The 20243-nt window shown below is 41.9% G+C and overlaps 4 protein-coding genes across 9 annotated transcripts; 1 reads left to right on the forward strand and 3 right to left on the reverse strand.

The window, feature by feature from the left end:
- The first annotated feature begins 13 nt into the window (after window positions 1-13).
- On the forward strand, window positions 14-18108 carry LOC105382950 (post-GPI attachment to proteins factor 3). Its single transcript, XM_038117806.2, has 8 exons — window positions 14-170; window positions 454-608; window positions 974-1129; window positions 1422-1546; window positions 2513-2646; window positions 3064-3271; window positions 3405-3495; window positions 17974-18108. Exons 1-7 carry the CDS (start codon window positions 41-43, stop codon window positions 3460-3462), a joined length of 966 nt encoding a protein of 321 aa, XP_037973734.2. The 5' UTR covers window positions 14-40; the 3' UTR covers window positions 3463-3495; window positions 17974-18108.
- LOC105382913 lies at window positions 3548-5632 on the reverse strand. The gene is made up of 2 exons (XM_011552892.3): window positions 4129-5632; window positions 3548-3992 (listed from the first exon to the last, which is right to left on the reverse strand). Exons 1-2 carry the CDS (start codon window positions 5620-5622, stop codon window positions 3720-3722), a joined length of 1767 nt encoding a protein of 588 aa, XP_011551194.3. The 5' UTR covers window positions 5623-5632; the 3' UTR covers window positions 3548-3719.
- LOC125489101 lies at window positions 5622-6979 on the reverse strand. Its single transcript, XM_048623736.1, has 4 exons — window positions 6820-6979; window positions 6566-6665; window positions 5812-6485; window positions 5622-5645 (listed from the first exon to the last, which is right to left on the reverse strand). The coding sequence occupies exons 1-4, from the start codon at window positions 6850-6852 to the stop codon at window positions 5622-5624; spliced, it is 831 nt and encodes a 276-aa protein (XP_048479693.1). The 5' UTR covers window positions 6853-6979.
- LOC105382911 lies at window positions 8406-19614 on the reverse strand. Of its 6 annotated transcripts, none has more exons than XM_048623461.1 (4): window positions 19579-19614; window positions 11735-11832; window positions 9618-11659; window positions 8406-9488 (listed from the first exon to the last, which is right to left on the reverse strand). In XM_048623461.1, the coding sequence occupies exons 2-4, from the start codon at window positions 11826-11828 to the stop codon at window positions 8511-8513; spliced, it is 3114 nt and encodes a 1037-aa protein (XP_048479418.1). In that variant the 5' UTR covers window positions 11829-11832; window positions 19579-19614; the 3' UTR covers window positions 8406-8510. The 6 variants fall into 6 exon arrangements, with proteins under 6 accessions (XP_048479418.1, XP_048479416.1, XP_048479415.1 ...); XM_048623459.1 differs by having other exon boundaries at window positions 9618-11674; XM_048623458.1 differs by lacking the exon at window positions 19579-19614 and adding an exon at window positions 12059-12195 and having other exon boundaries at window positions 9618-11674.
- Between the last annotated feature and the right edge of the window lie 629 nt (window positions 19615-20243).

Below are 20243 nucleotides of genomic sequence, written 5' to 3' on the forward strand. Positions count from 1 at the left end.
CATAGTATAGTTAATAGCAGCGCACGAATAAATGTAAACAATGAAGCACTTTATAGCGTTGGCTTTGATCATCGCCTCGCAAACTGCCATAGCGTATGCTAGCACGGGTGACCGGTCTCAGTACTATCAAAATTGTGTGAAAAGTTGTAAAACTGCTAACTGTACCAATGGTAAGTGCTAACCACCTATTTTTCATAGAGCCCTGTTATGGTCAGTCCAACCACTTCCTCATTTCCATTTAATATTATTTATAGCTTGCTAGGACACTCAGGATATTTAGTAACTACATCAGCTTAGTGAATTAATATATTCCTCCCCCTACCATACCCAACCCTCTATTCTCTGTGTGGCTGTAAGTACCTACCTCCACCTGGCTCTCTTGAATGAAAACTTTGACCCTCCACTCCAGGCAGTACATTAAAATAACTTAAGCCTATTTAAATCCATCTCCAGAAGTGACATTCACGAAGACTGCAGCTCTGCAGCAGGACACATGGAGCCGGCTGCTGCTGTGGGGCTGCGGCGATGAGTGCCGCTACCACTGCATGTGGAAGACCACCAACCTGTTCCAGAGCCGGGGATTTGATGTGCCTAAGTTTCATGGAAAGGTATGTAAAATTAGTTTTATCATTATCTTGCCACTTGCCATCAACTGTTCATCAAATAATTGTTTCAGTCATTCAGACGGGAAATACCAAACAATAAATATGTGTCTCTAAAAGAATATAATTATACAGCCCCCAGCTGGGATTTGAACATGGATCCTCAACAATAGAGCCACCATGCTGATCAACTAGATAGCCATCTAGGCTCTAGTCACTAGTCTAGCCATCTAGTCTCTAGTCAAGCATATACCATCAACATGCTAAGAAAAAATTTAGTATTTTCCCATCAACATCACATAGATTGATTTTCCATATTCAGTGGATATCCAATGCAGTTATCCAACTGGCTACATTATAATTATTTCCAGTGGCCGATAGTGAGGATCCTCGGAGTTCAGGAGCCGGCCTCAGCCTTCGCTTCACTGCTGAACCTGGTCTTCCACGTGTACATGAACAAGCAAGTCAGAAGGAAATTTAGAAGGAAAAATGTACCTTTGCTTGGATTCTGGCACATGTTTTCTGCTGTAAGTGTTTTTTTTTTTCAATAATAACCATGTTGTAATAGCGGTGGTGATACATTGCAACTTTAGATACAAAAAAGAAATATTTAACTATTTTTACAATTAATTACATATACTAGGTTAATAGGTTAAGCAATATAGTATTTCCACCTGGGAATCAAACCTGAGACATTTCATTGTTGAAGAGAAACCGCTTGGTATGAATTCAACAGCTTACCAAACGTTAGCTAGGACCAAAAAGCCTGATTTTCAACATACAGTACAATTCACTGAAGTTGACCAAACCTTCTTGCAGGTGTGCGTGAACGCGTGGCTGTGGTCGACAGTGTTCCACACCCGGGACACGCCGCTCACGGAGTTCCTCGACTACGCCTGCGCCTTGTCTATGGTCACCGCGCTGCTGCTGGCTGCTGTTGTCAGGTTAGTGGAACCGTAGTGTAACGCCTGATGATAATGAAACCAGAACTAAAACCAAACAATCTATTCACATAAGTATCTCTGTCAATAGGTACTTCTTCCTACTCCCATTTATATACTTTATTAGATTTTATTGTTTCTTTTATTTGAGGGTAATACAAGTGTGATATTTTATTAAATAGGTTTTCCCGCGAGCTTTTTATTGCATTATAACCTAACCCCCTTATTCATAGAAAAGTTACAATACATTTTAACTAATAAACTGTTTTTTCCCTCTCTGTCAAAGAACAAATTGTACTTTGTCGGAGAGGGACAAATAGTTTATTAGTCAAAAAGTTCTGTAACTTCTCTATGAATAAGGGGGTTAAAGTTTAACATTGGAGTTTCAATACATACATAGTAGCTTAAAACATTCACAAATACTAGTTGGGATAACTTTAATTTTTTTAAATATTTTTTATCCAATTATTTATTACAAAAATACAAAGATACTTAAGAAATGTATAAAAGCTGGTCTTAGTATTTAAATAATTTTCCACCAGCCAACCTACAGGAGGTACAGAAAAACCAGTAAAAAGGTGTGATAAAAATAAATATTTTTACCCTTCCATTCTAGTCTCTGTGGGGGTGTAGGAACAGTAGGAACCTCTAGCTCTCTCGACTGGAACCTTTTTGCTTTTATTTATTTACTAGCTGTTCTCGCGAGCTTCGCTTCGCCTTAAAAAGTTTTCCCGCGGGAATTCCGGGATAAAAAGTAGCCTATGTTCTTTCTCAGGGTCTAGACCATATGTATACCAAATTTCATTCAAACCCATTCAGTAGTTTTGGCGTGAAAGAGTAACAGACAGACAGACAGACAGACAGAAAGACAGACAGACACAGTTACTTTCGCATTTATAATATTAGTAAGGATTGATGGGAAACCCTTACCCTTTTACCCTTATTTCTCTAACCTCGCGTTGCCTCCAGGATCAACCACGGCAGCCGGCTGGTGTCGTGGGCGGCGGCGGCGCTGCTGGTGCTGGGGTACGTCGAGCACGTCGCCTACCTGTACTCGGGGCGAGTGGATTACGACTATAACATGGCGGTTAATGTTGCTGTTGGTATGTATCACTTATATACGGTCAGCTGCATAAGTAAGTAAACACTTTTGTTCCTTATCAAACTACCTAATAACAAACCGTCAATACTTGAATAGGCAGTTTGTGAGTTTGACAAGGTACAAAAGTGTACATGTACCTACAGTTACTTATGCAGCTGACTGTACATAATGCTCACAACTCACGACTGTAATCCCCGGAGGCTTTTCGCTATACATTTGTACTGACGTCGTAGGCATGCGAGCCGTATCTCCGTTTTTGAATGAGTACAATGCACCATAGATCCATTGAAAGTTATAATAGGCGCCTTTAAAGTAGCTTCATAGTAGTATTTTGTTTTAGGTTTCCCATAAGCCAGCCACTACACGCTACTTTCCCGTATAACTACAATAAAGTCACCCAATAATTTTCTTCCCCCAGGAGTGATCGGCTCAGTGCTCTGGCTGGCCTGGTCGGTGTTCCAGTACTGGCGCGGACGCACGCACACATGGCGCATGATGTGCTTCACGATCCTGGCCGGCGCGGCGCTGTCGCTCGAGCTGCTGGACTTTCCACCGAAGGCGGGCGTTTGGGACGCGCATGCGCTATGGCATTTGGCCACTGCGCCGCTTGTGCCGCTGTTTTATAAGTAAGTTGTTGTTGTTTGGCAGATAGTAATATGTTGCCAGTACTGCTTCAAAGCGAATAAAGAGGGGTTTATATACTTTTTCTACCAACTTTTAGTAAGTTATTATCGACTCTAATATTTGTTAATGTTTCAGATTCGTGATAGACGACCTCCGACACCTCAAGACTGAAAGCGGGAAGAAGATAGTTTGATCGTGTAGCGTCTACTAGTCATTCATGCTTTAGGTAACATTCCTTTTGATAACTTATTTTTATGATTTACAAATAAAATCAAAACTATATTGAATGTTTTATTGAACTGAAATTTAGCACAACAATTGAAAATAACATTCGGGAGTATAATAAATAATGCAACATATTGTGGCTTCAGTGATACAAATACGGAACTACGACAAAACAGCTTTTAGAAACATGCGCCAAATTTACCCATAGCCAAAAGATATCGGTCATCATAGGTCATACATATTGTATTTCAACTGGTGAAGTATGTCTCCCCACGCTGCCTTGGGCGAAGCCTTGGCTCTCCTCCCGGCATTCATGCCCGGCCTATTACCCGGATGTGCACCCGGGTGAGCCGGGCGGTATGCGCTGTCCTGGGGCTCCTGGAACTCCGGTTGAATAAACCGGAAGTCTTGCCGCATCTTACTCAACTTCCGGTTCACGCTGTTGTACTTCTTTGTCAGGCTTACTTTCATTTTGTCCCAGAGTTTGCTCTTGAAATTCTGTAATCAGAGCTTGCAGTCATGCTATGTATAGAACTGAGTGTACGCTGTGTATTAAATTATTAAATTATAAAATTGACCATGATAAACATTGTAAATATACATTTTATTGTTAAATTGATAAATGTAAACTTACTTTATGGGACTCATAAGACTCGTCAGATTCCTCTTCATTGTACCCATAGTGGGAGGGTTTCCCCGGCATGTAGCACCTGCCCATGTCTCGTTCACCGCCGTCCAGCGCGGGGGGATACCCGGGCTGGTTGGCTGGGCCAGGTCCATACCCGGGCTGGTTGGCTGGACCAGGTCCATACTCATGTGGCCGCTGTACTGGCGGGTACTCCGGTCGGACCGCTACCGGCGGATATTCCGGATGACGAGGAGGTGCGGGCGGCGGCGCATACTCCAGCTCTGGAACGGGTGCATAAGGTCTAACAGGCGCCGACATCGCCCCGTATCGACCCCTTTCCTGAGCTCCTTTCACGGATTGCGCGTAGCCGGCCATACGGGTCTGTGCTACCTGTGCGTACCCTGCGATGCGGTCTTGGTTCACATACAGCTCGCGGCTGCGGTCGCACGCCGCGGCACTCACGCGTTCCCGCTCCGGCAGATCCAGGAACTCGCTGTCGCGGTCCCGCATGCTCTTCAGATGCTCCTTGATCAGCTGACGCCGCTCGCGAGCCAACCGCTCATGGTCGATCGTCATCCTGCGACCTTCGGTGGTGAGGTGCCGAACCTCTTTGACCTCTTGAATTCGTCCTGAGGGTACGGGAGTCATGCGCTTCTGACTCGTTACCGATGTTCTTAACGAACGGTTGGAACTTCGCTTTGGGGCCTTGTTGTGTCTGTACGGATCGTCTCCGTGCTTTGACGAAGTCTTCCTCCTCGACTTATGTTTCAGCATGAGAGGGGGGGCGCCCTCTGGAATAGCCACGTTGAGTGCAACGGACTCGTAGATCTCTTTGATTAGCTTCTCGGTTTCGGTGTTCATCTTGCTGCCGCTTGCCTTCTTGGTCGATGCCGAGCTGGCTTGTGGCTGCTGACGGAAGCACGCTGCGCAGAAGGGGTGCTGAGGGGATTGCTGCAGCAGCAGTGGACACGCCGGCATCAAGGCGTATCCAGGCGGTGGAAGTGGTGGAACCATATAGCTTCCTGCCATTGGAGGGCATTGGCACATGTTGTAAGATGGTTCTGTAAGGATGTTCGTTTGAGTCACCGTTTCTGTCATGTCTTTCTTTATCACAGCTACTTCTTTGTTAGTGTCTGGCATGACCAGGCTCGTCTTAGCCTCGTTCAGGAAAGACTGTATCAAACCCTTGATCTCTGTGAGAGCTCCATTTTGCGTTTTTTCGTCGGGAGCGGTGTTGGTGATGGTAAAAGATTCCGTGTTGGTTGCTTCGTGCAGCTTGTCTACGATCGTGCTCAATTTCTGAGATGTATTCAGCCTGTATATAGATCCGGAATGTTTAGCTTTCTTAGTGCACATCTTTCTGCAAACCAACGAGCGACTACTAGGAAGGAGGAGTAAGGTGGAAGAAGTGTGGCTTGGCTTAATACCTTTGACCTTTTTATGCTTGACCAAATGATTGACTTGATGTTTTCTAGAGATTTTGAGTTTTGGCCGACTCATTAAAGATCGTACTGATTGTGCTCCTGATGGATACTGCAGTTCAATTTTGGCCCGGTTCTCCTTGACAGGAATGACATCGTAGTTTGCATCATCGTAGTAGGATTGATCGTTTGAGGTATACTCGCAAGGTATATGGCGGTACGCAGGGCAGAGGTCCAGGTCTTGGAATGCCCCGCAGCTCGAGCATACCCCTCGAGGGGAGGGCGTCTCCCCCTGCACCCCCGCAGCCACCCCTGTGGCCATCCCCGCGGTCGTCTGCCGCGAGCTCACATCGCGACACAGCGGGACCGATATGCTACTCAGGGTGGTAGTTACTTTCCTCTCGCCACACACAGCGTTATCCAGCACACAGTTGCTGCTGAACATCACTCTCAAGCTCGGCGTCATTGCCCTCTTCTTTCTAAAGTACGTAGGATGAGTCCTGTACACAGCATGAGTGTGATGCCTTCTGCTCTTCTTCTTGCCATACAAGTTTATAGGTTGTTGGAAAGCTGAGAAGTTTGTTATACTATTTTTTGTAGCAGCTGCGGTGTTGGGGAGTATGGAGGGAGTGCGGGAGACGGAGGGTTGGGAGAGTGTAGCGGCATTGGTCTGACACTTCTGTCCTCGGTTGAGGAAGGCAGCGCCGTCGCGCTGGCTGTCGATCAGCGCCGGGCAGATCACGGGCGTCTTCTTGCAGTCGAGCGCGAGCTGCAGCACCTCGTTAGCTTTGATCTCTTCGTCTAGTTCCTTCTCTAATCTTTCGTTTTCTCGGATCTCCCGCTCCAACTCTCTCGCCAGGGTGCAGATTCGCTCCTGCAGTTCGGTCACGTCCACCGGAACACAGGATATCACTTTCACCTCAGTCTGCGATGGGGAATTACCTAAAATTATACATGATTAAAATATGTCATTTACTGTTACATTCAAATTACGTATAATCTGAATTCCTGCTCATACTTACCAAGATTAAAAGCAACGCGTTTGAGGAAGTTTTCCAAAGCCTTGTATCGCTGGCATCGGCCCTTGCATAGCTCCGATTGGTCACACATCTGACCTCCAAACTGAAGACAAGAAAGCCTATGCAGATAGTGTAAACTACAAGATTCATTTACGATATTATTAATGATGAGACGAATGGGTTATTGGGTCATCTAAGATGGTATTTAGAAGGCTAGGTACTAAGTACTAGTTGGAAAACATAAATGAAATACTCACAGCAGGTGAGCACGGATTCATGTTGCAACTCATCTTGAAAGGGTTGTTCACTTTATTTCAAAACAGTAATTTTTAAACATGATTTCATTTCAAAATGATTTCAAAATATATTTTTTGCTGTCATGCTGACAGAATCAAGAAGTTTTTTAGTTTTTTCTCCTGTGACCACTTCTCAACCACTTCTATAATCCATCTCTCTATTAGCCACCCTCGCTACCGCCGCAGTCATAAAGTTGTTCTTCTTTATACATTTGAACTAATGAATCAACTCATCAACTCACAATAGTGACGTTTCTGATCTTTTTGTGATTGACAGAGTAGTCTTGGGCCAATGAAACCAAAATCAAACAGAAAGGTCCAGGGGGTCCAGGTCCAAATTGGTCCAAGGAACGTTATTGTTGGTACCAACCTACTTTTCTGAGAGGTTCAGCCAAAGTACTCACCGACATACAAGTATACTTGTTCCCAGATTTGGGAGTACAAGGCGGGCGAGATAACTAGACACCTGGGTTAAATGACATTTGTCTTTAGTACTGAGTGCAAAAAAAGTAATATCGATATTTTAAAAATATTTATTTTCTTCCTCTTTGCTATTAGTATTTTTATAATAATTAAGCTCGGAAAAATAATAAACCTCCCCATACTGCGCAGTTTTAATGAACTAATTTTATAAAGAAAATTGTTGCGAGAACGTAAACATAATATACATGTAGCGCCCCGATATTTGAAATTTGGGAATGAAATGCGGGTTATCAAAAATCCCGCATGCGAAAAACCTGACTTTTGTTATATTGTAATAAAATGTATAAATATATGTTTATACAGGGTGTTGCAAAAAGGGTATACTAAGCCAAACCTACATGTGCAGCATGGTATATCTAAGCCCGTAACTGAAATCAGAATTTCAAAAAATCATTCTCCATAGTAAAAAGTCACGTGACCAACAAAGTTTTATACCCTTTTTGCAACACTCTGTATAAGTCCTGACTGTCCACGACACAGGCCTAGCCTAGTGTTGTAGCCCTGTTTATATCACCACCTTTTAATTTTTACCAAACACTGCAACTTTTTGTAACTTTCTTAATCTTTAGTTTAAATAAACATTTTTTCATATTTTTTCATTTATACATTTCAAGTATTCAAGTTGTTACCTACTTTTTAAAATAGTAACAAAAAAGTATGCGATAAAAAATATTTATTGTTAATCGTCTGATAATTCTTATGCTAACGCTACAAAAGGACGAGAGCGGGGCCTCGCGCGGGGAAGAGGGAGTGGGGTAGATTTTTAGGCCAGGTGTCTAGAAACTTTGCGCGGGTTGTATAGAAGAGGCCACAGAAGTGGTGCGGAGTCTTGACTGGTTCAAATGACAGAACATTCTTTAAACATTGTTGGACGAACTCATGGCTTATGGCCCATAGAACAACGCGGACTTGGATGTTATGGCCACTGGAACTCAACAGGTTATTTTCCTGGAGGGCGGGAGGAAACTTATGTTTTATTATAAAGTTTATGTTGTATGAATTTGCTACAGCTACTGTCTGAGACTCGGGCGAAACCTAAAACCTAAATAAAAATAAAATAATAATTTCAGTGAAAATAGAATTATAATAACGAAACAGCACTCAACAATACACACTATAATTTAACGACATTGGACATATTACTTTGTTACACTACTACGCTGGACACTTTAAAACTTAATTCCCGGCTTGGTGCAGTCAAAGTTGGGTTTTTCGAATATGGACTTGAGCCAGCTGGGGCCCTTATTGGCGCCGCGGGCCAGGGGCTTGCCGAAGAGAGTCTTCACGAAGTCCCCTTGAATCTCTGAATCCCTCGCAACCTTTTCGCGAGTCTTCAAAAACTCGTTTTCTAGGAAATTAAACGGCTTTTTACTCTTCTCCCGAGGAGTAGACTCCTCAGACCTCATCTGCATTTTCTGGTGCATCTGCATTTGTTTCTGCATTTGCATCTGCTTCTTCTGCATTTGCATCGCTTGCTGCATCTTCATAAACTGCTTGTTGTACTGTGGCGGCTCCACGTCGTTGTCCGGCATCCACTTCGCTCTGGGAGACTTTGCTTTCTTATTTTTGAACTTTTTGAATATATTCAACTTGACCTGGCTCTGCGTGCCGATGCTCTTCACCTCGACCTCCTTCAGGCAGAATGGCATCTGCTGCTGCTGCATGTGGTACTGTTGCTGCATGTTGAAGTATGGTGGAGCTGTGGGTGACTGCTGCGGCTCGTACATCATGGGCGGTGGAGGGGGATACATGGACGGTGGAGGTTGATCAGGTGACGGGACAGGGTAGTGAACTGGGGGCGGATACTCGTAGCCAGTGTGTTGCGGGTGCGGTTGCGGGTGTGGTTGCGGGTGCGGTGGCGGGTGTATGGGCGGCGGGGCCGGGTGTGTGTTGTAATCCCACGGGGTGCGGGGTGGCGGAGGCCGCGGGCTCGGTGACCGGGACCCCTTCTGTCTCCGCAGTTCCTGGAACTCCCGCTTGATGGCGTCGCGCCGCGCGGCCCACGGACTCCGGCTGCGCTCTTTGTGGTGACGTTGCTGGTGTCTGCCGTGATCACTGCGTTCCTCAATATTGCTCCTGCTCTTAAACAACCCGAGTCCAAACACTCCGATAGACTGGATGATTTTCCCGAATATTCCGGATTTTCTCTGAAAAAAATAAGGTATAAATTATACCCTCTGACATGGCGTTAGAAAAGAAAGTTCACCAGATTGTAAATGTTATACAATATGGAAAATTGCAATAAAACGAAACGATATAATAAGCTGTAACAATACCTTTTTCATTTTGTATGAATCGTCGAACAGGTTAGAATCAGTGCGCGTGGCGGCCGCACTGAACCTCTCTTGCTGAGACTCGAAGCTTCCGTCCGGACCGTGATTAAATATTTCTTGCAAACTTTTTTTATCTTCTTTTGCACCATTTACAGAAACCGCGTTACCATTACTTTCCGAATCCGATGTACTTTCCTTTTGTTCTTCAACGGCTCTCGATTCCTTTTGTGCCTCTGTTCCTTTTGGATTCTGTGCAACTATTTTGTATATCTGTTTCAATAGCTCATCAGTGTTGGTGGTTTCGATCTTTTCTTTGGAGCTATCGGAGGCTCGTTCAGTTTTGTTGTCTAGGCGGCTCTGCGTGCGGTGCAGGCTGGTGACGCAAGGGAAAGTGTAGCCGGAGCCAGGCATCAGGTAGGGCGCCGGCGGGCACATCATGGGGAAGCAGGCCGGGCTGAACGGTGGTGCCACCTGGTAGGGACTGTTCTTGCTGAATGCAAACTGCTGGAAGCTTGTGGATGGACCTTGTGATGACACCGCTTGGAAGGGAGCGGGCGCGGCCGTGACTGGAGGACTCGGCACTTGTACTTGAACAGTTTCAATCACTTTTGGCGGCTCAGTGTTAACTTCAAGATTGTGATCTTTTCTTATAACCTCTGGAGATTGAGTCTCTGCCAAATACGCCTGAGCATCCTTTTTTATTTCGTTCAAGAAAGTCTGCAGTATATCTTTAATCTCTGTTAAAGCTTCACCTGTGTGGTCATTTGGATCCCGTGGAGTCACAAAATTCGCCTGAGTATCCATTTGCTCTATTTGCACGTTTTGGCTCTGATCAACGAATGAATGCAAATCATGGGTCGGGAGATACTCGTTTTGATATCTTTCAGGAGATTTATAACTTTTCCTTAGTTCCATTTCTCTTAGGTTGTGTTCGTATTGATCGGCCAAGAACTGGTCGCGCCTACATTGTTCCGTCCTGGGAGAGTCGCTGGGAGTGACGTCATTGTCGTCGTCGTCGCGGTAGTGAGCCTGCAGGTTCAGCCGCGGTCGGTTCGTCCTCGGCGAAGGAGGAACCTCTGCTGTAGAGTCCATGTCTATTTTCCTCCGAGTCTTCGGACTGGACTTTTCTTTAACAGGAACTAAGTCAAGCGACATATCGTTGTATTTGTCTTCGTGTTTCTTATCTTTACGGCAATGCTTAGACCGATGTTTCTTCTTGTGTGTGCTGTAGAGGCGCGTGTCGCAGATGCTCCGCCGGTCTCCGCGGGGAGACTCTCGGTCGAACATGCACGAGCACAGGTCATGAGCCTCAAGTATACTCTCCTGTAGAGCGAGATCTCGATCCCGACACACTGGCGCTGAAATCTGACTCATTACAGTACCCTGTGAGTTGAACATGGTAACATGTTGATATTGCCTCTTTATTATGTCATCTATGAAATCATGATCTAGAATAGAACTCCCTTTTCGATGTCGTCTCGGTTCCTCTTCGTATCTTTCATATTCAATTTTGTGTTTATCATGTTTCTTTTTTGATTTCTTATCCTTTGACTGCCGCTCGTCCAAGTCTCGGTGTCTCTTATACTCCTTCTCGTATCTGAGGTCGCTGTATCCGGATGTAGTGAGATGCAGGTGGGTCTTCCTGTGAGTGGCGGCGTGGTGGCTGCTGGACAGATGCGGCGAGGCCTCGGCCGCGTAAAGCGGGTGCTCATCGTCATACGGGTCGTATCGCGTCGTATGTTTACTTCTCCTTTTTTTCTTTTCCTTGTAAGGAATGCTATAACTCTCCGATTTGAATTTTGTGTTCTTGTGTAGATATCGAGTAGCGTCTCCTTCGTAGCATTCGGAGTGGTAGCGGGCGGAGCCGCCTGACTCGTGTTCCCGCTCATACTCTGACTTCGGCTTTCTTTTCTTTGACTCTCGAGATCCCTCGTAGATCACTTCTTCAGATGACTTGTCGCGCAAACACGGTAGGTCCTGACATTGTTTGTCATCGAGGTAAAGGCTCTGTTTGTCTCTACTGCTATCCTCTTGAGAAGAATTACCTAAAACACAAATATCTTTAGACAAGGGGAGTCAAATTATGCCAGTTTCGTGAAGAGGTTATTTAAAGGGCATACCTAAAGTTTTTTTGAGAAAGTTTTTGATGTGGTAGTAGCGTCTCTTGGCGCGAGGGGAGAAGCGGCGGCGCGGCGTGCGCAGAGTCGCAGACATTGTTCTGTAAGAAAATATATTAAATTAAATGGTTATGAAAAGAGTAACAAATTTATTATATACGCGATCCAGATGTAACATTTATCGTGTAATCTTGCGCCTTGTGTCACGCACGCTGATCATGTTGTGGTTATTGCTCTACAGACTGAAGTAACCGGAAGGTTCTTTATGCATACGTATTATATACAGCTATTGTATTTTTAGTTCTTGAAACAAGTGAATACGTTTACGTGGTGAATTTTCACTGATGTAGTTTTCAGCACTGGAATTTCAATTGTTGTGTAAAAACTGAAGAAAATCTCTAATTTTAGTAAATTAATTTTATGATCTTTTCGGTACCTAATGTCAAATAAATTATTTATTTTTTCTCTATGAAATTATTATTTTTATTTATGCCCGCCCACAGAGGAAAAAAACACTTGCAGTGACGCTTCTTGCCATGATAAATCTCTTCTCTCTGCTTTTTAAAATGAGGTTATCACATGGGCATCAGTAAGATGTACGTAGAACGATAAAATAAGCCGTTAAGGAAACTGTTTTCCTAACTTCTGTTTCCTAAACGGTGGAAAGGAAGTTTCCACGGTGCCAAATAAGTCGCAGAACTGCAGTCTACATCGGCTGATGGAGGCAAGGAACAAGAATTAGGAAGATTAATGACAAATATCCCTGTTTACGGTAACTTTAGGGTTTCTTTTAGTCAACTAATGATTGGAAGATTGAGTATTATTATGTTTAACTTTTAATAAAACATGCATTTATTCATCCTCATTGAATAAGAAAACTTCAACAACGATCTTAAAAAAATATGTCATTGTCAGCAACTCTTTGGTCACATCAAAAGAACGTCACATAAGTAACCAAAACAAACTTGAAACAAACTAATTGACCTATTACTTTACTCTTTCTCCGAAAATATATACCTACCAAACTATAAACGAATTTAAAATCCGATAATGATATCCAAATTTCTATGCGGCCCTGTGCGTCTTACGCCTATCAACCTTCTGCTAGCCAGAGGGAACTATGTGTTGTCCTCCCGGGTCCTAACTCCCATGCTCGGGGTCCGTAGCTCCGAGCTGCTGAAGAAGCGGACTATGAGGCTGATACCGCCTGACCAGTACGATGACCCTAACTATAAGATCCCGAACCGTTTCCGACTGGGCTACGCTTTGCGGGTGTACTGGGAGATCATTCCGCTGATCACTTGCTGTGCTATCTCGATTTTCCTTGTTATCGGGTATACGCTGTGGTGCTTTAAGCATAAGGTTCGTGTTTCATTATGATATACAACTACTGGAATTGAATTAGTGGCGTAGCGTAGTTAGAATTCCATCCATAGTATACCCATGTCGTCATTCGTCTCTTATTGAGAAAAAAAAGATTGTACCTACCATCGCTTTCACGAGTAAAGAAAATAATTCCAACGTTGGTTTCACTTCCATTCAAAATTACTCCTTGCGCTGGATTAAGGTACCAAGTTTAGCAACATTTTGTTTAGTTTTTGGTTTTGAATTTCTCACTCACACACTGATAGTACTGCTAAAACAATAGAATATCGGACGCATAACCCACGCACTCACACTAACTCGGACCAGCTGACGGCTGTCAGGTGGCATTTGACAGCACTTAGTGTGACCAGATTAAAATTTGAGAGCTGCGTTTTGTTTCTGCACCGCGAATCCTTATTCTGAGGTAGCGTGTTATTAAGACGTCCCATTTTACGCAATCACCAATCATTTAAGTAAATGTCTTCAAGGCCAACTACCCGGAGGATGGGAAATGGTAGTCCAAGTACCAAGGACATTAATCTTGAATCGTTGATGAGAGAATTACAAGAAATTCATAAAGAAATAAAGGAAATTAAAACTATCAAGGATGATTTAAAAAGCATAAGAACCGATATGGAGGAGATAAGGAAATCTACCCAGGATACGAGTGATAGAATTACTGATGTCGAGAAGAAGATCCTGAGTCATGATAAAAAAATCTCTACGATAAAAAAACTGGAATCGAATATAATTGAACTCACTAATACCGTAAAGAGAATACAAAATGATAACGAGCATCGAGAGCAAGGATATAGAATGCTTAATATTGAGCTAAGTGGAATACCAGAAACTAAAGATGAGAATCTTCAGTCAATGCTGTTGAAACTGGCTAAGACATGTGACGTTCCAATGGATAGCGCTGATGTGGAATTTGTCAGTCGTGTAGCTCAATTTAATCCAGGCAATGGCCGTCCCCGCTCAATAGTAGCTAAATTAAAATCCAAGCTCATTAAAGATGGTCTGATATCTGCTGCCAGAAAAAAACGGCTTACTTCAAATGCACTGGGACTGCCTGGAAAATCTGCAGACATTTTCGTGAGCGAGCACCTAACGCCTAACAACAAACTCCTGTTAAAGAAGACTAAGACGCTGTGTAAGAACTTGGGGTTTCAGTATGTCTGGGTGCGAAACTGCAGAATATTTGTAAGGCGCAACGACGGTGCGGACAAAACACTGATAAGTTCCGAGGACGACCTGTCAAAACTGTCACGGAACGTTCCAAATTAAATATTTGCTCTGAGTGTTATTTGTTTGTAGTTATTATTGTTGTTTATTATCGTTATATTATGTTCACATACGCAAACTCACATACACAACACAACCCACTACACAACTCACCACACTATTCCCTTACGCTTGTCTGTAAAATAAATAAACCACTCTCATTGGATATGGATTCGCTGCGATTTGACATTTATTGCAATTTTTATTTATTGATTATATTTTAATTTAATTCAATTTTATCTACCAGAACGTGCGCGGTTTGCGCACTAAAATTAATGACTTCTACCTCAGTACATTAAATTTAGAATGTGATGCCTTTTTCATTACAGAAAGTTGGTTAAATGATGGATTTCATGATGGTGAACTTTTCGACATCAGTAAATATGATGTTTTTAGAAAGGATAGACTCGCTTCGGTCGCGCTTACTGGTGGAGGAGTGATGGTTGGGATAAAAAAGTCCTTGAACGCTTCCGTTGTTGATGTGTCTTGTTTTGTTGACAGTATATGGTTGCAAATGTCACTGGCAGGTTCACGAGTGCTACATATTTGCTGTGTTTATGTTCAACCAGGTCCAAATCACCATGAGCAGATGCTAGAGTTTACTGAAGCTCTTATGATTTACAGAGATAAATATATTAATGATGATTTTATTGTGCTAGGTGACTTCAACTGCTCAAATATATTTTGGAACTGTGATCGCTTAGGTGTGTGCAGTACTGACTGTTTTAGTGGTAAAACCAGTATGGCATTATTAGATACTATGGCTTATGCTGATCTTGACCAATTTAATGCAATTCCAAATAAGTCAAATAAAATCCTTGACTTAGTGTTTAGCAACATGCATATCACTGTTAATAAGAATCCGGAGTCACTGGTGAAAGAAGATGACCATCATCCAACTCTTTCTTTGCATATTGACATCTTGCCTAGTTCCAATATAAAAACTAAATCTTATATAAAACAATTTTTTAAAGCAAACTATGATGTTATAAATGAAGAAATAATTAATATTGACTGGAAAACTGAATTCGATAATTGTAATTTAGATGCAGCAGTAGATAAATTTTATGATATAATTGACGAAATTATAGGTAATCATGTTCCCACTAAAATAAAACCCGCTAAGGGTTATCCACATTGGTTCTCTCATAACCTAAGAAAAGTAACTCGGGAAAAAGCCAAGTACCATAAACTGTATAAGCTCTACAAAAATCCCCGTGACTATGATACGTTTGCTCTATTACGCACTAGACAAAAGAGACTTATTAAGGAGGATTATCGGAAATTTACTATTAAATCTGAATGTAACATTTTAGATAATCCGAAAAATTTCTGGTCCTTTGTTAAAGTCAAAAAGGGCACTTCGTCGATTCCTAATAGAATTACATGTGGGAGCAATGTGGCAAACTCACCAGCAGAGATAGTTAACTGTTTTTCAGACTATTTTGGTAGTGTTTTTAATGGCAATGATAATTATAGTGTAGACAACAATAATCATTTCACCGCATGTGATGAAAAATGTTGGAATACTGATTGCTTAGGAACTATCAAGATTACACCGGATATAGTAAAAAGATACATTGGTAAACTCGACATAAATAAGGGAAGTGGTCTTGATAACATCCCACCGATTTTTATTGTTAGGTGCAAGGAATCCTTAGCTGTCCCACTGTGTATTCTGTTCAATAGATCAATAACAGAAGGCATCATGCCTATTAAATGGAAAACAGCGAAGGTTGCACCCATTTTTAAGGGCGGATCTAAATCAAGGGCTACTGATTATCGTCCAGTATCTGTACTGCCGTGTATAAGCAAATTATTGGAGAAAATAGTTTATGATTCAATTTATCCATTAATAACTAAGAACATACCAGAAAACCAGCATGGTTTTATGCGCAAACGGTCGGTTGTTTCGAATTTGTTACAGTCATCGTACTACGTACTGAATAATATTGATGGCGGTAATCAGGTGGATGCTATATATACCGACTTTTCAAAAGCCTTTGATAAAGTGAGCCATAACGTGCTTTTGTCGAAACTTAGCGTCATGGGTGTACATGGCAGTCTGTTGAGATGGGTAACATCTTATGTCACCAATCGAAGCCAATCAGTGGTTGTAGGAGGGGCACGATCTGAATTAGTCAAAATGAGCTCTGGTGTTCCGCAGGGTTCACTTTTGGGACCACTATTTTTCAATGCATACATTTTTGACATCTACAAATGCTTTAAAAATGCCCACTTCAATCTATTTGCTGATGATTTAAAACTATTCCTTGTTATCGATTCATTGAATGATTGTAACAGATTGCAGAATGACTTAATACGTCTACAGGATTATTGTACGGTAAACCAATTAGAACTTAATGCTAAAAAATGCTTTAAAATATCTTATAGTAGAAAAACTAATAAAATTTTACATAGCTACACTATAGCTGATTCAATTTTGACGGAGAAAGACAAAATTAGAGACTTGGGTGTCATCATGGATAACAAAATGATGTTTGATGCACACATTAGTAGCATAATAACTCGTGCTAATAAAATGTTGGGTTTCATAATGAGGATAGGTCGTGGATTTTCATGTACAGAAACTCTTAAACTTCTGTATATAACTCATGTCCGTAGCATCCTGGAATTCGGCTCACCAGTTTGGTCACCCCAGTATGAGGTTTATAAGAAAAGAATTGAGGCAGTTCAACACAAATTTATTAGACAGCTGGCATATAGGGAACGAATTTTCTACAAAGATAATTACCAATACCTAGAAAAATATTATGGTCTGGATAGTTTGGAAAACCGTCGTGTAACATCGGATATGAAATTACTGTATGACATTATTCATGCCAATATTGATTGTTCTGAACTGTTGTCTTCATTGCAATGGTGTGTTCCAATCAAGCGTACCAGAGTAACTCCACTTTTTAAACCTCTGCCTTACCAGACTAACTACTGTGCTAATAACGCTCTAAAAAGAATAATGACAACCTATAATAAAAACTTTAGCAGTCTTGACATATTTGCAACATCCAGAAATATTTTCATTAATAACGTCAGGCAAATTATCGCTGAGAATTCAGAAGGAATACCTATCTAACAGTATTATTATTTTACAGACAAACTGCATTTAGTCTCCCACAAACACTTCATCAGACACATGCTCACATACACACACATGCACACATACATACAAAAACACACATACACACACACACACTCACCCCCGCTTGCGTATGTAAATTTTGTAATATTTTTAAATTCCTTGTTTTTGTAAATTGTAATCATAGTCTTATTCTAAATTAATTAATTTTATAATTGTATACATATATTAATTTCATAATTGTATATATATTATTATTATGATATTTTTTGGCCTTCAATGTAGATACCTTAGTTATTTAAAATATTTAAGCTCTTATATTTTGGTGTATAGTCGAAACATGTAATTGGCATTTTAGTTGTAAGTTCTTTAGTGATAATTTATTTTTAAAATAATGCTGTTTGTTTCGCTAATAAATAAAATAAAATAAATAAATAAACATCCTCTAAAGATCTTACAACCAGCACAGCCACACTTCACCAGCACCCTCTTCCAGGTGGACTTAGTTTTCTGGAACCCGCGCGACAGCAACGTATCGCGCACGATGGACCTGCGGCACCCCACAGTGCACAAGATCATCACCATCCACCAGGAGTACCCGCCGTGGCCCGAGATGCAGGCCGTGCTGGACAAGATGAAGGCCAAGGAGAGGAAGGAGGCTGACAAAGAGGGTGGTGGTGATGAGAGGTGCTAGGAGTCACCCCTAGTAGATTCTATGGCCGATTTTGTAGGGGATGATATTGAGTTGTGTATTCGGGGGTTGTAACTAATAGAGTCGTCATCTGTTTGTGGTTTGGTTTTTTGATATATTGTGTTGGTTTAATAAATAAACTTGGTATTTTTCGCATTATTTTGTTTGATTAAATTAATTTTTAGTTTTGTTTTTACATACCATACGACTCAACATAATAGGTAATTTCACAAGGTACCTTCTGTATATAATTTTATAGACATTTTCATTTCAGATTATTTATTTCGTTATATTCCAGAAATGGGTCAAACATAACAGCGCTCACCTACTAGTTAGATCCAGAGACAATATTACCGACGCCCTAAAAATATACTCTCAAAGGTTGCATAAGCCGCAAACAGTGTGAAAGGGGGGGTTGAAATTGGGCTCCTCTCGCCCGAGGAAGGGGGGGCACTGTTTGTTTACCCCCCAGGTGGGGGGGGGGGGGGCGCTGCAAGCGATTGAATCCGACGGAGTATCCCTCGATTGATTGCGTTCTCAAACGACGTAATAGGGTTTTTTCACCTCACAGCGTCGCCTATTCTTCTCTTGGCACCGGCTCTCGTTTCAAAAACTTTAAAATTAATGGATCTCGGCCGTGGAATAAAGTTTTGATTGCTCCCCTTGCAGTAGGTATGTTTTGGAACTGTATTTTTTGTAGCAGCTACTTAGTAGAACTTAGTATACTTACATAAAAGAGATGGGTTAGTTATAATACTAATGATGGGTAAGGAATATTGGGTTTGAAATAAATAAATAAAATTATTTCATTGTCTAGGTTAATAGGTCACCGGTATAGACTACCTTTTTAATTTTTTATTTAATAGTTGGCAATCACACTTTTCAGTCCACTAAACTAGGAATTTAAGTCTGCGGGCAGATTCACGGCACTCAACTCCTTGTGAGACCCTACTGAATGATTACTATGCATAAATCTCAACACTTACAACATTCAGTATACTTTTTTTATCTGTTTTTATTTTTGGACTTTTGTCACGGGGTGACGATGACAGTCCCATCGTACCCTAAACTTAATCTACATACAATAATAGTATACTTAACATCACTTATTTTGTATCTGTTTCTGGGATCTGCCTGTAGACGCCGGTGTGAGGGCCCTAGAGCCCCGCGGCCGCGCCCCCTCACTACATTACTGCATGTCTCACTGACAGAGGGCGTGCCGACAAATGTTTATAACTTGTTTTCACCTACAGCTGAATAAGAGGATCTGGTTGGATGAGTTAGGCTGCGTTCCCATTCCCAGTAGCAAAACTGTTCATACATATGCGCTCACGACTGTAATCCCCGAAAGGGTAGTCAGAGGTGGCTCACAAGCGCGCCACCCACTTTTCGCAGCACATTTGTACTCACGTGATAGGTTGCGAACCATATCGCCGTTTTGGGAGGAGTACAATGCACTTAGGATACATATCTAGAATCTAGATGTGCAGGTTTCCTCACGATCGATGTTTCCATCACCGTAAGAGCACACGGTATTATTGTACTTAAACGCTTTAACTGAAAACACAATTGAAAGAATTCATTGGTACAGGCCAGGATTCGAACCCAAGACCTCTCGATTGAGAGGACGAGGCCTTATCCATTACGCCACCACCGCTCTTGTTCATTCGGTGAGGTAAGTTGCGTAGAGTTAGCGCAAAACTACAATTATAGCAAACTGTTAACACTCGGCATACTATACCAATACGCCACGCCGCCCGCCGCCGCGCCGCCGCTAACTCAGTTATTGTTATAAACAAACAGTTTGCCTACTGTGATTTGTAGACTTATGGGTGGCATGGCATTTGACATGGCTACAAATATGTGCACTATCTATCAATATAACGCCGTTGAATAAATAAATTATACGTTAAATAAATTATGAATTTGAATATTAAATTCATTTTGACTACGCAGGGGTATAGACAGACCTACAGAGTGACTTAGCTGAAGTCCGTCTGCCATTTTCGATGTTATATCTTTATTCAAGGGCGTTATATCAACCAGTTAAACTTTCTTTTTCAAACGCTTCCTGA

Source organism: Plutella xylostella, chromosome 10, assembly GCF_932276165.1.
Source record: "Plutella xylostella chromosome 10, ilPluXylo3.1, whole genome shotgun sequence".
Lineage (NCBI taxonomy): Eukaryota > Metazoa > Arthropoda > Insecta > Lepidoptera > Plutellidae > Plutella > Plutella xylostella.

Excerpts from the sequence above, each read along its gene's own strand:
- LOC105382950 (XM_038117806.2), top strand. The coding sequence starts at position 41 with ATGAAGCACTTTATAGCGTTGGCTTTGATCATCGCCTCGCAAACTGCC. Across the intron at positions 1,547-2,512 it reads CTGCTGGCTGCTGTTGTCAG|GATCAACCACGGCAGCCGGC; the intron begins GTTAGTGGAACC and ends CGTTGCCTCCAG. Across the intron at positions 2,647-3,063 it reads GGCGGTTAATGTTGCTGTTG|GAGTGATCGGCTCAGTGCTC; the intron begins GTATGTATCACT and ends TTCTTCCCCCAG.
- LOC105382911 (XM_048623459.1), bottom strand. The coding sequence starts at position 11,828 with ATGTCTGCGACTCTGCGCACGCCGCGCCGCCGCTTCTCCCCTCGCGCC. Across the intron at positions 11,675-11,734 it reads CTTTCTCAAAAAAACTTTAG|ATATTTGTGTTTTAGGTAAT; the intron begins GTATGCCCTTTA and ends CCTTGTCTAAAG. Across the intron at positions 9,489-9,617 it reads ATTCATACAAAATGAAAAAG|AGAAAATCCGGAATATTCGG; the intron begins GTATTGTTACAG and ends TATTTTTTTCAG.
- LOC125489101 (XM_048623736.1), bottom strand. The coding sequence starts at position 6,852 with ATGAGTTGCAACATGAATCCGTGCTCACCTGCT. Across the intron at positions 6,486-6,565 it reads ACGCGTTGCTTTTAATCTTG|GTAATTCCCCATCGCAGACT; the intron begins GTAAGTATGAGC and ends GTATAATTTTAG. Across the intron at positions 5,646-5,811 it reads AGACGCCCTCCCCTCGAGGG|GAGCACAATCAGTACGATCT; the intron begins GTATGCTCGAGC and ends AGTATCCATCAG.
- LOC105382913 (XM_011552892.3), bottom strand. The coding sequence starts at position 5,622 with ATGAGTCGGCCAAAACTCAAAATCTCTAGAAAACATCAAGTCAATCAT. Across the intron at positions 3,993-4,128 it reads AGTCTTATGAGTCCCATAAA|AATTTCAAGAGCAAACTCTG; the intron begins GTAAGTTTACAT and ends CTCTGATTACAG.